We start from the raw sequence: 13,590 nt of genomic DNA, 5'->3' as shown, positions 1-13,590 counted from the left end.
AATTTAAATTAAAATGACTACATGAGGCCAGTGGCTACCATATTGGACAGAGCAACTCTGAATTTAACTACTGATCTGCAGAAAACAGAAGGGGGAAATGTTCAACTAACTATGGAAATGAGATCAGCAAAATCACACCTGAGGGACTCTCTACAGGACAAAAGATCTAGTTTTTCAACAAATAAATGTCAGGATAGTGATTACTCTTATGGTGAGGAGGAAAGAAAGCATAATTAGGAAGTGGGATACAGTAGGCAAAGCAAGATTCTTCCTTGTTCACGGGTGGTAGTTATAATGATAGCTGTTATATAATTCATAAAACTGTGTTTATTTTCCTGTTTTCTGTATTTGCATCAATAGCTAAAATTTTAAAATTTCTTTCAAAAGTGGTAAAATGAAAAGATCAAATAACAATGTCAGAAAACTAATTCCAGTGTCTGTTTTTAACACTATCTAGCCCAGCTGTATCAATCTTTGTGGGCCTGGCGGCTCAACTCTAAAATGAGGTTGTTAAATTTTTTTTTTTTTTTTTTTTGAGACAGAGTCTTTCTTACTTTGTTGCCCAGGCTAGAGTGCCGTGGCGTCAGCCTCGCTCACAGCAACCTCAAACTCCTGGGATCAAGCGATCCTCCTGCCTTAGCCTCCCGAGTAGCTGGTACTACAGGCATGCACCACCATGCACGGCTAATTTTTTCTCTATATATTTTTAGTTGTCCATATAATTTCTCTCTATTTTCAGTAGAGATGGGGTCTCGCTCTTGCTCAGGCTGGTCTCGAACTCCTGAGCTCAAAAATCACCCGCCTTGGCCTCCCAGAGTGCTAGGATTACAGGTATGAGCCACCGCGCTCGGCCAAGGTTGTTAAATTTAAATAGCTTTATAAGGTTTTCTCCTTCAAAGGCCCTAAACACATTTAATGAAAATTAACCAACATGATAATACTACGAGGAAGACCTTATATACCTTTGTCTAACTTAAAAATAATGATTTGTGAATACAACACAAATTACTTATATACAAATTATTTACATACAAATTGAGGATTGAAAGACCCTTGAAAACAATTAATTGTCAAATTTTTTGACACAGTTTAATGAATCTCTGTGCCATTGCTAGTGTTGATTTATTGCATTGTTTCTTCACCATAAAGGTAAATTTCAGCCTAGTCTGATTTATTCTGAATTAGCTCAATAAATTGTGCTATATACCATTCCCACCAGAAAAATGGCATGCCTACTCACTATTTTAAACTTAAGAATGCCTGTTGTATTGAGTCTTGTTCTAAAGTAAAATGGACATACTTTTCATTTTGCAGTTCCTGTATTTTCTTTAAATTTTCTCTGTTTTTTTCTTCAATTTCTTCTTTAAGTTCCTTTACCTGGGTTTTATAAAGTGTCTGCAAAACAAATGATAAGAAATAACTGTTTATAGCGGGTTAAAAAATGGTTTGGCAGTTTCTTATCAAGTTAAACAATTAACATATGACCAAACACTTCTATTCCCAAGTATTTACCCATGACAACTGTAAATGTATGTACACACAGTCTTATACATGAATTTTCATTATGGCATTATTCACAGCAGGTCCAAATTATAAACAACCCAGATATCCATCAACACATGGGTTAAAAAACTGTGGTATATCCACACTACTTAGCAATAAAAAGGAATGAACTACTAATAAATACAGCATGATAAATCTAAAAAATATGCTGAGTCAAAGAAACCAGATGCTAAAGAAAAAGTACATACTGTGTGATTCCATGTATATGAAATTCTATAACAAGTGAAAATAATCAATAGTGACAGAGAGCCTATTAGTCACTGTTGTGGACAGAGCGGAGTGGGTAAGATTGATTTCAAAAGGGCACAAGGGAACTTTCTGTGGTGAAGGAAATGTTTTACATGTTGATTGCAGTGGTGGTCACACAGGTGTACACATTTATAAAAACTTATTGATCTTAAAATAGGTACCAATATAATTTATTATATAGAAATTATACCTTAATAAAATGTATTATAAATTATATTATTTGGGAAAATATTAGAAAGAAACTTGGCAATACTACTAATTTAAAAGTTAAATCAATTCTTTAAATGAACAATGTTAAAAAAATCACTTCCCTTTTGGTAAGTGGGATGGAGTGGGTGGTTTAGAGACAGAAGAAATATACACAAGATTTATCAAATATTCTGTTAACATATCAATAATATATACTTATTACAGAACAATGTTTCTTACAAAATTCACTAAGTTTTTGCCAACTCTGTCAACAAATATTTAACAGGTCAGACTGATATTGTATTAGCTGCTGAAATTGTAGAGTAAACTTTCAGTCCTGATGTCTATTACTTTGTCTTTTTAAACTACTCTTTTTAGTTTAAAAGATAATAACGAAAAAAATAGGAAGGGGCAGCAAATAGCTGCGGAGAACTACTTTTATACTGTACACTTAATTATTTCTCTAAGAAACAGCACTTCTCTAGGCGAAAAATAAATTCTGTGGAAATGCAAATGAAGAAAGAGTAAAGACTTGCTCCAGTTTAAGTATTTGTAATTTCTACAATTAAATAATCCATTTTGCCTTTAGGACCCAGGTTCTCATTTCTTCTCTTTCACTTCAAATACTGAAATTTACGTAAGTAATCAATGAAGGAATAAAAAGAAAAATAATCTGATATGAAAACTCAGATTAAAGACAAATCTCACATTTGGTTCTTAACAGCTTGTCAAATTAAACGCTATGTAACCAAATCCTCACAAGCAATCAACAATCAACTAAGAGGCCAGGTTTTATACAGTATTATTTTCTAGAGGCAAATCAAGAATCCATAGGAACCATCAAAAGCATCTGACATCCATCCAAACACCTTGAGGCACTGGATGATTACTGTGTGGAAGCATATGGACAGTGAGTGTATAGGATGCTACAGACCACTCTGCAGAAGTTATTGGTATGTATGCACTTTGAATAGTTAAGGTTAACATACACTCAGGGAAAGATTTTTCAACAATACCAAAAATTTTTTTAAAATTTAAAAACATATATAAATGATGGCCTAATAAGCCAAGAAAGAAAACAGACAAAAAATAGAAAGTCACCATGTTTATTAGAAGACGAACAGAGTCATTTGAAAAAGAATCACAGTAGGCATAAAGGGATCTAAATACTTTGTTTTACATCAGGTTTTGAAAGTCTATATGTTAAAAATGATTCTCACTTACCGAGAAATATTGCTCAGCTTCAAGTTGATCTTGTAGTTCTCGCATCTGTCCTTCATTTCCTCTATATTGTCTGCAGATAAAAGGAAAAATAGCAAACAAATGTTCCTGTTTATACTAGACTTCATATTATTCTTAGTTTGTTAAAGTTGCTAAAATAAAAAAGGTTTACTAAAATAATGTTTGTTTTTAAAAAACATACTTCAATAAGAAGGGAAAGAAAGAACAATAAATTGACAAACGAAGAGGACTGTAAAGACACATACATAAATATGTATCTAATACACACGTAAACACAACTCACAGAGAGAAGAACAAACTCAAAAAGACAGAGAAACGCAATGCAACCCAAAGACACAGACTTTCAAGGACTAATAATTTATTTGCAGCCACTAGGCTTTCATAATTAGATAGTAGTAGCTTTGTATTTTCAGTAACTAAAAAGGCATGTCAAAAAAAAAAAGAGCATTTGGTTGATATAAAGTAGATAACAAATGTCCACTGAATGATGAGTAAGTTATTTTGGGAAAAGAAAAATATAAAAAACATTACTTGGTGAAAATGGTAGCTCTAAAAGGGGAAAAGAATTTCACCAATATGAATCCAACTTAATCAAAACTAACAATTTTATCCAAGAATCACTGGGTTGTAAATGAAGTTGGCAAGTGAAGGTATTAAAAAACAAATTTGGAGGAAATAAAAACATATGACTTGGTATAAGATATACCCATCTTTTACATTAAGTTTTTGAAACATGTCCTTGTACAAATTCTGAAAGCAATACTGACACCTTGCTTTGTATTCGTTTCATGTAAGCAGGCATATCATATCTCAAGAGTAATGGAAAAATTAAAAACACACTTTACATTCTGAGACGAACCAAAGAAACAAAACACAGCATCATCATATTTTATTTTAGTCTCTTAAAAACATAACAAGTCAGCAGCCTTGATAATCTCCTTTTTGTCTCCCTTTAAATATTTGTATTTTTTATTTAGTGAGCTGGTCTTTCCAAAGCCCGAACTCCCTTGCAAACCTTCTTTGCAAGCAAATTCTTTTATTTCTAAATTCTTTTTTCTTTCTTTCACAAACTCTAAGTACATAAATCTGTACACACATATAATATCAAACACATAAGCCACTGCCGAATACAAAAAAGAAAGAAATCACAATGTTATTTTCAAGACTTACTTTGTAAGCTGAGCTAACTCAAATTCTAATAACCTCTTTGCTTCCAATAAAGTATTTATTTCCTGTTTCATCTGCTTTTCTAAACCCTTTAAATTGTCTGCCTCAAATGCTTGAGTCTTCAATTCATTTTGTAACAACAGTCGCTTATTTGATTCCTGCTCCAGTTGCAGGGTTAGATTCTTAACCTATGAACGACAAAAATAATTGGGATCTTAAATCGCTTTAATAATTTATTAGACATTATTTGAAAGAATACTCTTCAAATAACAAGTACATTATAATTCATTATACTAATAGAAAACATTAGTGTTCTAAAGAGTATCTATTATTCTATGTGTTTATTACTGAAGATTTACTATTGATTACCAAATTTCAGACATGAGATCACTTAGAAAAAAATAATCTTGTTTCTTTCTACTCCAACTAGCACGGAAATTTTGGAGTTCATACAAAGTAATCATAAAAGCAACTTGAGGTCAGGAGTTTGAGACCAGCCTGAGCAAGATGCCAGACCCCTGTCTCTACTAAAAAATAGAAAAAAATTAGCTGGTGGCACTCGCCTGGAGTCCCAGCTACTTGGGAGGCTAGGGCAGGGGGATCGCCCCAGCCCAGGAGTTTCAGGTTGTAACGTGCCACTGCACTCTAGCCCTGGTGACTTTGTCTCAAACAAAAAAAAGGAAAAATCAAGAGCCACTTTTTTTGGGAGACATTCCAAAGGGATATTTAAATTTACTTGTTCGTTTATAAATGTTTATGTGCTCTAGTCCACAGCCCTCCAAAGCTTACATAACAAATTGAATGTATATTTAACTCAATTCAACAAATATTTATCAAATGTGTACTAGGTATTGGGATCAATGAACTCAAAGTTCTTACAATGGTTTACAATGCCCTTCATGATCTGCTTTCTACTTCTCTAATCCTGTCATTGTCCATTCTCTAGAATTCGATCATATTCTTCAGATTCTCAAATCCAATAAACTCTCCATCACTTCACAGTTCTTGCATAAGCTGTTCCTTCTGTTTTTACCTCTTTATCTATTCATTCTTTAGCTCTTAACTTAAATGTCATACCCTTAGCAAAGCTTTTCTTAACTCCTCCCCGATGCGATTAGTCATACTCTCCTATAGCATTCTGTATTTCCTTTTAATTATTTGTCATGCTTATAATTATTATTTTATCTTTCTCTCTTGGCTGTCAGTTCCAATAAAGTCAGGACCATACCTTTATCTTATTCACTTCAGTAACCCTAACTAGCACAGAGCCAGGCAAATCACAGATAGTCAAAAATTATGTTTTTAAAATGACCAAATATTATCTTTCAAATTGTCAACATACATTGAAATTTGCATGCTGCTTCTAACAGGTATCTCTAAACTCTCTTCTTTCCAGTACATTCTATATACCACTATCAGACTAATTTCTCTAAAACAATGTTTTCACCTATAGTTCCCATGCAAGTTTTAAAAAGTATCCATACTTTGACCCCTAAGTTTCTCCCTTGAGTATTCAACATGTCTCTTCTCTGATCAGATTAAGTTCTTTTTTGTTCCTTACTTACCCATCTTCTTACCCATTTAATACCCACTCTTACCTACCTTTACTGATAATATTCCCTCCACCAAGACAAGCTCTGAGTCTCAAATTATCACCTTTTGAGGTCTTACTCAACCTTTAAAATCTAGGTAACATCCTACCCTCCCTCCTTGTGAAGGCTTCTCTACATTCAATCTTAGAAATAATTTTTAAAATACATATAGTAACTACCAAGATATAATGGCATTTTATCTTTTTATTAACTGTTTTATAAATGCGTACCCCATGCTTTCTATCAATCTAAGCCAGTAAAGATTGCAGTTTAACACTTTTTTTAAAATCTAAGAGCAATACTCTTTCTCTGGGATTATAGGACACCTTATAATAAAGAGTTGTTTTTTTTAAAGTAGACGGTCAGTTTCTTCATGGGAGGAACTATGACACTTCAATGCAATTGTACTGTCACAGTGCAAAATAGTATAGACTGTACAGGGTGTTTAATAACTATTTGAAGATGAAAATTCTAGGTGTTAGGATAATCATATAGTAGTGAACATAGATACATGTGGGTTATTTCAAATCTCCTCCATGGTGTTTAAATTATAAATAGTTTCATTCATAACTTATAATTGTTTCTCTTTTAAAGATAAACAAATTCAGTACTATTTTTCTTACTTCATCCTCCATCCTTTCTTTATTTTCAGTCAAATGCTCTAGCTTCTGCTGAGATTGTTTCAGATCAACATCTAGCATGGAACACTGTTTCTCAATCTGAACAACCCTATTTTCAGCCTTCTCTCGAGCTTCTCTCTCTTCCTTCAGCTTTTTTTCCATCTCTGTGAAAGCAAAAAGTTACAAAGATACATTTAAAAAAAGAGCACTTTAATATATTTCAGTTTACATGAGCTGTAAATTGGTTTCAAATGTCGCTACTGTTTTTATCCTGGGACTCTAGCAGAGCTATTAATTATAGAAGTTCTCACATTATTTGAATTATTTGCGTAGTAGGAATTTCTAAAGTAGAGAGTTATAAAATAAAATTTTCTAAATCCAGCCTTTCCCAATGATACGAAGAGATTATTCAGTACACTTTCAGACCAGAAGGTGAAATGTATAGCTGGAAAGACAGTGGAGTAACAAAGCAGAAAAATGGAGGTAGGTCAGGCAAAAGCAGAAAAATAAGCTTGTGATTTTACTCTATAACTTGCATTGTTCCAGAAATTTCAAGAGGCTTCAAGCTATAGTAGAAACTCTAAGCAACTCAGATGAACAGGCTTCCACAGTATTAGATCTCTTTTAATTATTACCAGGAGGTATTAGTCTACACTGAGGTTCCTTTTCTGAGACACGATAATGAAGGTTCTGAGAGGTTAACTTTTCAGGTGACACATTCAGATTGTAGTAGATTAAGAGTGAGTAGAAGGTGAAAAAAAGAAAGACTTTTTTTTTCTTTTTTCTTTTTAGAAGTTTGGCTATTTGAAAGGGCCGGAATAAAACAGTGGTAATTAGTAAGGATCACAGGTTGCTGGAAGGGTTTGTCTATTTGTTTTTAAGAGGGATGAGACCTGTATATGTTTCCAACAAGAAAGAAGACAGTGGAGGAGAAAAGGTTGCAGATAAAGAGCGAAAAAGAAGTAAGTTAGGGTGAGATAAGAGAATGATTCTGAGCACAGCTAGGACATATTACCTACGACAGGAAAAGGATCACCCTCCTGTAAGATGACAGGAAAGACGGGTAAAGAAGTAGGATAGACTGACAAAAGAACTAGATTTTCAGGAGTTCACACCTATGTTTTTATTATTTCTTTGTGAAAAAGTTCACCTAAAACTGGAGAGATAAAGAAATGGCATAGGAAGCTTGAGAAGATAAATAAAAGCCTGGGAGAAGAAACTGATGACATATAAAAAATTTGACAGCCCAACTGAGGCTGGAAATAATGCACCCATCTATGTGAAGTGAAGAAAGTGGCTGGTTGGTCTGAAATAGGGCTCTGTTTCGAGATGTAATACAGCAGAAATACAAAGGAATGAAGAAATTGAGGGTACAAAGCAAGAAAGCGGATGATTAACAGTGAGGTCTGGAATGGATCAGGGAGAAAAATCAAGGAAAGGGCTGAAAAACTGGGAGAAAATAGATTCTACAAACTTTTATAGGGAATAAAGGGTAGCAGAGTAAGGGAACTAGAAGGTGAAACTGTGATTTAAAACAATAGAAGGCATTAATAAAAGGGCATCTTTTTCTTAGATTATAATTTCTATGTACTCCTATAAAATGAAGTTTTGATTAAAAAGAAATTTTTTGTAGTCATTATTTAAAACCAATCTTGTAAAACAATATTAAATCCAACACTCACCACACATTGCAACAGACTTTGCCTCTTCAATGGATTGATGTTTGTCAGTTAAACGAGCTTTGGTTACTTTGTGCTCATTTACCTCTTGTTCTAACCGTTGTTGTAATGATTTAAGTTTGTAGTTTAAATCTATCTCTATATTATTCTTTTCCTGTGAAATGGGAATGAGAGTTATGTAATAAACTGTGCAAAAGGCATGTTATTAAATCTTACATGTAATAACCCATGAGAAATAAATGTCCTACTTTTAAAATCATAATTAACACATATAACTCAAAGCAAACTATCACTTTAACTTTACCCCCTTCCCTTCTCATTTGAATCGTTAACCAGGGGCTGATGGCAGAGCAAGGTTGTACCGGTGGTTATGTTCAGGACAGTTCACTGGTAGGGCAGAAATGCATAGGACAATTTTTCAGTTTATTTTATTTTTGCCACAACTTTAAAAAATATTAAACTATTTTTAATCAACATTTGCATCTATATCTGCATTTAGTTTGACCAAAAAAACAAAAACAAAAACAAAAAACCAAAAAAACCCACAAAGCATCCCATGGCAAGTCACTGAGATGGGAGGGAGAACAAGTCAAAATATATTCCATTTCTGTTTGGGTACCTCTTCTACTCTTTCTTCTTTTATCCTATGTCTACGTTTACTCCAGCGAGGCCATGACAAACTATTTTAATTGTCACCAAACATGTCCAAAGGACAAGATAAGTGGTGGCTTTTTTCATAATTTATCTGAGGTTTTAGTGAACTGCTGACATTTCAGGGAGGCACTGAAAAAGTGAGAGTTAGATCTGTATATTATCTGTTCAGTCCTTTTCCTCAGTAAGGGATGTAACAGAGAATAACCAATGAAATTTTTGATTGTTAAGAAAATTCTAAAAGCAAAGGTCAGTCACTTTATGCACTTTTCTATTTTGCAAACTCTTACCAACAAAATAGAACAAGTATACCTGGTCTACTATATATTGATCCCTTGTTTTCCTTTTCCATAACACCTTATAGTAAGGATCAGCACCTTCATCTTACCCATGTACAAAGAAAATGGGGAGAAAATTCTTTTTGAAAAGGTATTTCCAAAACCAAAGCAATTTGTGACAACCTGTTAACATCAAACATCTAATGCTCTCTAGGGTAAAAACAAACAAAAATAACACAAAACCAAAACCCTAAATAAGACACACATATATCTCCACACACCAAACAACCAAACATAAAAACTTTTAGAAGTGTAACTACATAAACATTAAGAATGAATGCTATTTTATAAAACCACCTTGTCATTTTTGGTAACTCAGTAAATATTATCTCATAATTAGTACATGTTAAATCATTTACCTTTTCTGAATGATTAAGCATGTCTTGAGCATCTTTTCTTTCTCCTTCCACTCTTTCAAGATTATGTTTGAGATGCTTCACCTCCTCTTGCAAAGATGTAATTCGAGCTACCAAGCAAGAAAAAAGTTCAAGTCCACAGTCACTGAAAGAAGTCTTTTTGTTTAGTGTGACCATTTAGTTTTTAAAAAATGTGTTAAATTTCCTGATAAGATAAAATTTATTAAGTGTTTTCTTGGTAGTTTACATAATAAACACAATATACAGTAATAAAAATGTTAATGTTAACTGTATATCATCTACTGCATGTTTCTTATTTTACAAGTGGCCAAAGAGATAAAGTCTCAGCTTGAGCTACAAACCAGATCCAAGTCCTTATTGAGTGCTCTTTCCTACCATGTTAAAGGTGAGACACTTTAGTCAATTAAGGAAGGTATTTATTAAGTGCCATGTATGTGCCAGACACTCTGCAAAGTGTTTAATAAAATTACATTTAAACTTAATGGAGCCAAACTCCATTTTTATAGAAAACTAAGTTTTAGCAATTCAAGTCTCTAACAAAGCTCACTTTTAACTTAACCTGAGGCTCATGCCATGCAACGGCAGCAACTGATATATTTAGTAACTGCCTCCTCATTAAAACATGCATTAACCTTGTAGGTTTTAAATGCATAATTAACAAACATACAAATGCAATACATGTATAATCTAACTTAAATGAATATATTAATAATTATGTTGTCTAGCTCAAACTTAAGCCTCTATTTTCATACTTTGTGATCCAAAGTGGCCTACGATTTTACAGAAAATTGGAGGAAGCACACTGAAAAACCACGAAAAATTCTGTACTACTCAAAGTACAGTTTAACTTATTGTACTTGCCCCAGTCTCAAATGTACTCTACCAACCTCCCATATTTTAGTGTTTCTAAAGCAGTTGTTTAATAAACAAATGAATATTACATCTTTGGCACCTGATAATGCTTATCTGCTAGACCAGTTCTAAAATCTAGAGAATAAAATAATTTTATTTACACACGATAATGTTATTTTTGTGTTAGAATATGTTCATGCAGGAGAAAGAAACACCTGCCAGTTTCTTTCAAATGACCAAAAATAAAAAGTATGTGTGTGTTTGTATGGAGAGAGATAAAGCAAATGTGCCAAAATGTTTAAATGTTGAAGTGCTATTTAAAAAATTGTTCCTCCTGTATTTATGGTAACAGGTTTTGAAAATCTGTACAAAGACAGTAAATTCAGATTAACCTTTGAATTTTTCATGTAGAAGAAGCTTAGTATAAACCAACTCCTAAGAAGACAAGGTAATAAAAACATACGTGTTGAATACATTACAGATTCCTAACAACCATATGAAAGACACATTAAGTGTATTTTCCTCATTCACTCTATATCCAAAAAGATATACTGGGAATAAACCATAACTTATCTGTGCAATACATGAAAAAAGAGAAGTTTAGTACAGAAAAAAAATAGAAAAACATAGCGGAAGACATAAGAACCAAAACATGAGGTATCATAACCTAAGTGGATTAAAACAACAAAGCTTCTAAAAGCTAACAGAGGATAATAACTTCGTAATCTAGTCCAAAATTTCAATAGGGCACACTAGACACAGAACTAACAATTCAAGAAAAACCAGGCCATGTCAAATATAGGAAATTAAGATCTCTCATTTATCCAAATCAGCATTAAAGAGTGAAAAGGGTTCCGCTACACGGTAGGGTGACTACAGTTAGTAACATATTGTATATTTCAAAACAGAGGATTTTGAATGTTCTCTCCACAAAGAAATGGTAAATGTTTGAGGTGATGGATATGCTGATTCTCCTAATTTGATCATTACATCTTATATACATGTATAAAAACATCACACTATACCTCATAAGTATGTACAATCATTATGTAAAGGAGAAATATCTAGGATTAGCATAAAAATCTCATATGGACCAATAATAAAAAAGGCAAACAACTCAATAAAAAAATGGACAAAAGACTTGAGGAGCACATCACAAGCAGCCAACAAACACATAAAAAGTTGCTCAATCTTAGATGTCAGGGAAATGCATATTAATCCACAAGGAAATACTATTACATACCACAAGACTGGCTACATTAAGACTGACAATACTTAGTAAGCATGAGTATTATCTTTGATGAGGATGTGGAGCAACTAGAGCTCTCATATGGCTAGTGAATGTAAATTTGTGCAGCTATACCTTGAAATACCTGGAAGTATTTACTAAAAGTAAATACATATATGCCCTATGACCCTGCCACTCCTGGGTACTGGGTATAGACCCAATAGGAAGCACATGTAGGATTACAAAAAATATGTATAACAAAGTTCATATCAGCAATATTCAAAATAGCCCCCAAATGGAAATAATCAGAATCTCTATTCCCACAGAATGATTGGTAAGTAAATTGCAGTGATTATATACAGTAAATGGAATACTATAAGCAAGGAGAAAGAACAAACTACTGCCATATACAACAATATAGAAGACCCTTGCAAATATGTTGAATGAAATAAGCCAGATACAAAAGAGTGTTTATTGCATGATTCCATTTATAAAAAGTTCAGAAACAAGCAGAACTAATTTATGGTGTAAGAAGTCAGAACAGTGAATATTTAGGAGGGAGAAAAAGGTTAGTAACTGAAAGGAAGCCCAGGGGACTTCTGGGTTGCTGGCAATGTTCAGTTTCATGATCTGGATTCTTATTAATGTGGTTGTGTTCATGCTGTGAAAATTCCTCCAGATGTATATTTTCGATTTGCTGTATTTTAATATGTGCATATATGTTAAGTTTCAGCAAAAAAAGACAAAAAAAAAAAAAAACAACCCCAAAACCAAAAACAATTCACTTAAATCTACGTATGGGCCAGGCACAGTGGCTCACGCCTATAATCCTAGCACTTTGGGAAGCCAAGGCTGGAGGATCGCTTGAAGCCAGGAGTTTGAGACCAGCCTGGGCAATAGTAAGACCTTGTCTCTACAAATAATAAAAAAAAATTAGCCAAGCCTGGTGGTGCATGACTGTAGTCCTAGCTACTCAGGAGGCTGAGGTGGGAGAATCACATGAGCCCAGAGTTTGAGGTTGCAGTGAACTATGATGATGCCACGGCACTCCAGCCTGGGCAAGAGAGAGAGATACTGTCTCCAAAAGGAAAAAAAAAAAAATCTAAATATGTTAAAATACCCAAATAAAATAAGAAATCTACAAAAAAGCATAAATGTGAGGCCCAACAACAACATATAAACATGAAAAATAAGTTAATGGGCAAGATATAACAAGAAAATGCATATTAAGAAAAAAACCAGCCGGGTGCGGTGGCTCACACCTGTAATCCTAGCACTCTGGGAGGCCGAGGCGGGAGGATCACTTGAGCTCAGGAGTTCGAGACCAGCCTGAGCAAGAGCAAGACCCTGTCTCTACTAAAAATAGAAAGAAATTAGCCAAATGACTAAAAACAGAAAAAATTAGCTGGGCATAGTGGTGTGTGCCTATAGTCCCAGCTACCCGGGAGGCTGAGGCAGTAGGATTGCTTGAGTCCAGGAGTTTGAGGTTGTTGCGAGCTAGGCTGATGCTACGGCACTCTAGCCCGGGCAACAGAGTGAGACTCTGTCTCAAAAAAAAAAAAAAAGAAAAAAACCTCAAGATCAAATACATTTAATCACTTACAATGCAAATTCTCATCCACCAAAAAGATACACAGGTCATAAAACTTTACACACCAAAAAACACTGTATTGAAAATACTGAAAAGCCGAGTATTTATGAAATATCACAACCAACATCATACTCAATGAACAATGTGAAAAGAAAATTAAGAAAATTTCATATACAAGAACATCCAAAGAATAAAATATCATCTAGGAAGAAATTTAACCAAGGAGGTATAAGACCTGTATACTGAAAACTA

At 33.7% G+C, this 13,590-nt stretch overlaps 1 protein-coding gene across 1 annotated transcript in view; it reads right to left on the bottom strand.

Moving 5' to 3' along the window:
• Window positions 1-13,590, bottom strand: part of ROCK1 (Rho associated coiled-coil containing protein kinase 1) — a 140,303-nt gene that overhangs the window by 24,814 nt on the left and 101,899 nt on the right. Inside the window, exons 17-22 of the mRNA XM_069468526.1 lie at window positions 9,650-9,756; window positions 8,305-8,455; window positions 6,626-6,786; window positions 4,414-4,598; window positions 3,226-3,295; window positions 1,301-1,395 (exon numbers count right to left, since the gene is read on the bottom strand). Of these exons, the coding sequence (XP_069324627.1) occupies window positions 1,301-1,395; window positions 3,226-3,295; window positions 4,414-4,598; window positions 6,626-6,786; window positions 8,305-8,455; window positions 9,650-9,756 (769 nt within the window). The remainder of the gene's footprint in view (window positions 1-1,300; window positions 1,396-3,225; window positions 3,296-4,413; window positions 4,599-6,625; window positions 6,787-8,304; window positions 8,456-9,649; window positions 9,757-13,590) is intronic.

Source organism: Eulemur rufifrons, chromosome 5 (genome assembly GCF_041146395.1).
Source record: "Eulemur rufifrons isolate Redbay chromosome 5, OSU_ERuf_1, whole genome shotgun sequence".
Taxonomy (NCBI): Eukaryota; Metazoa; Chordata; class Mammalia; order Primates; family Lemuridae; genus Eulemur; species Eulemur rufifrons.
The sequence above is the reverse complement of the archived record's forward strand: the minus strand, read 5'-3'. Positions and strand labels throughout refer to the sequence as shown.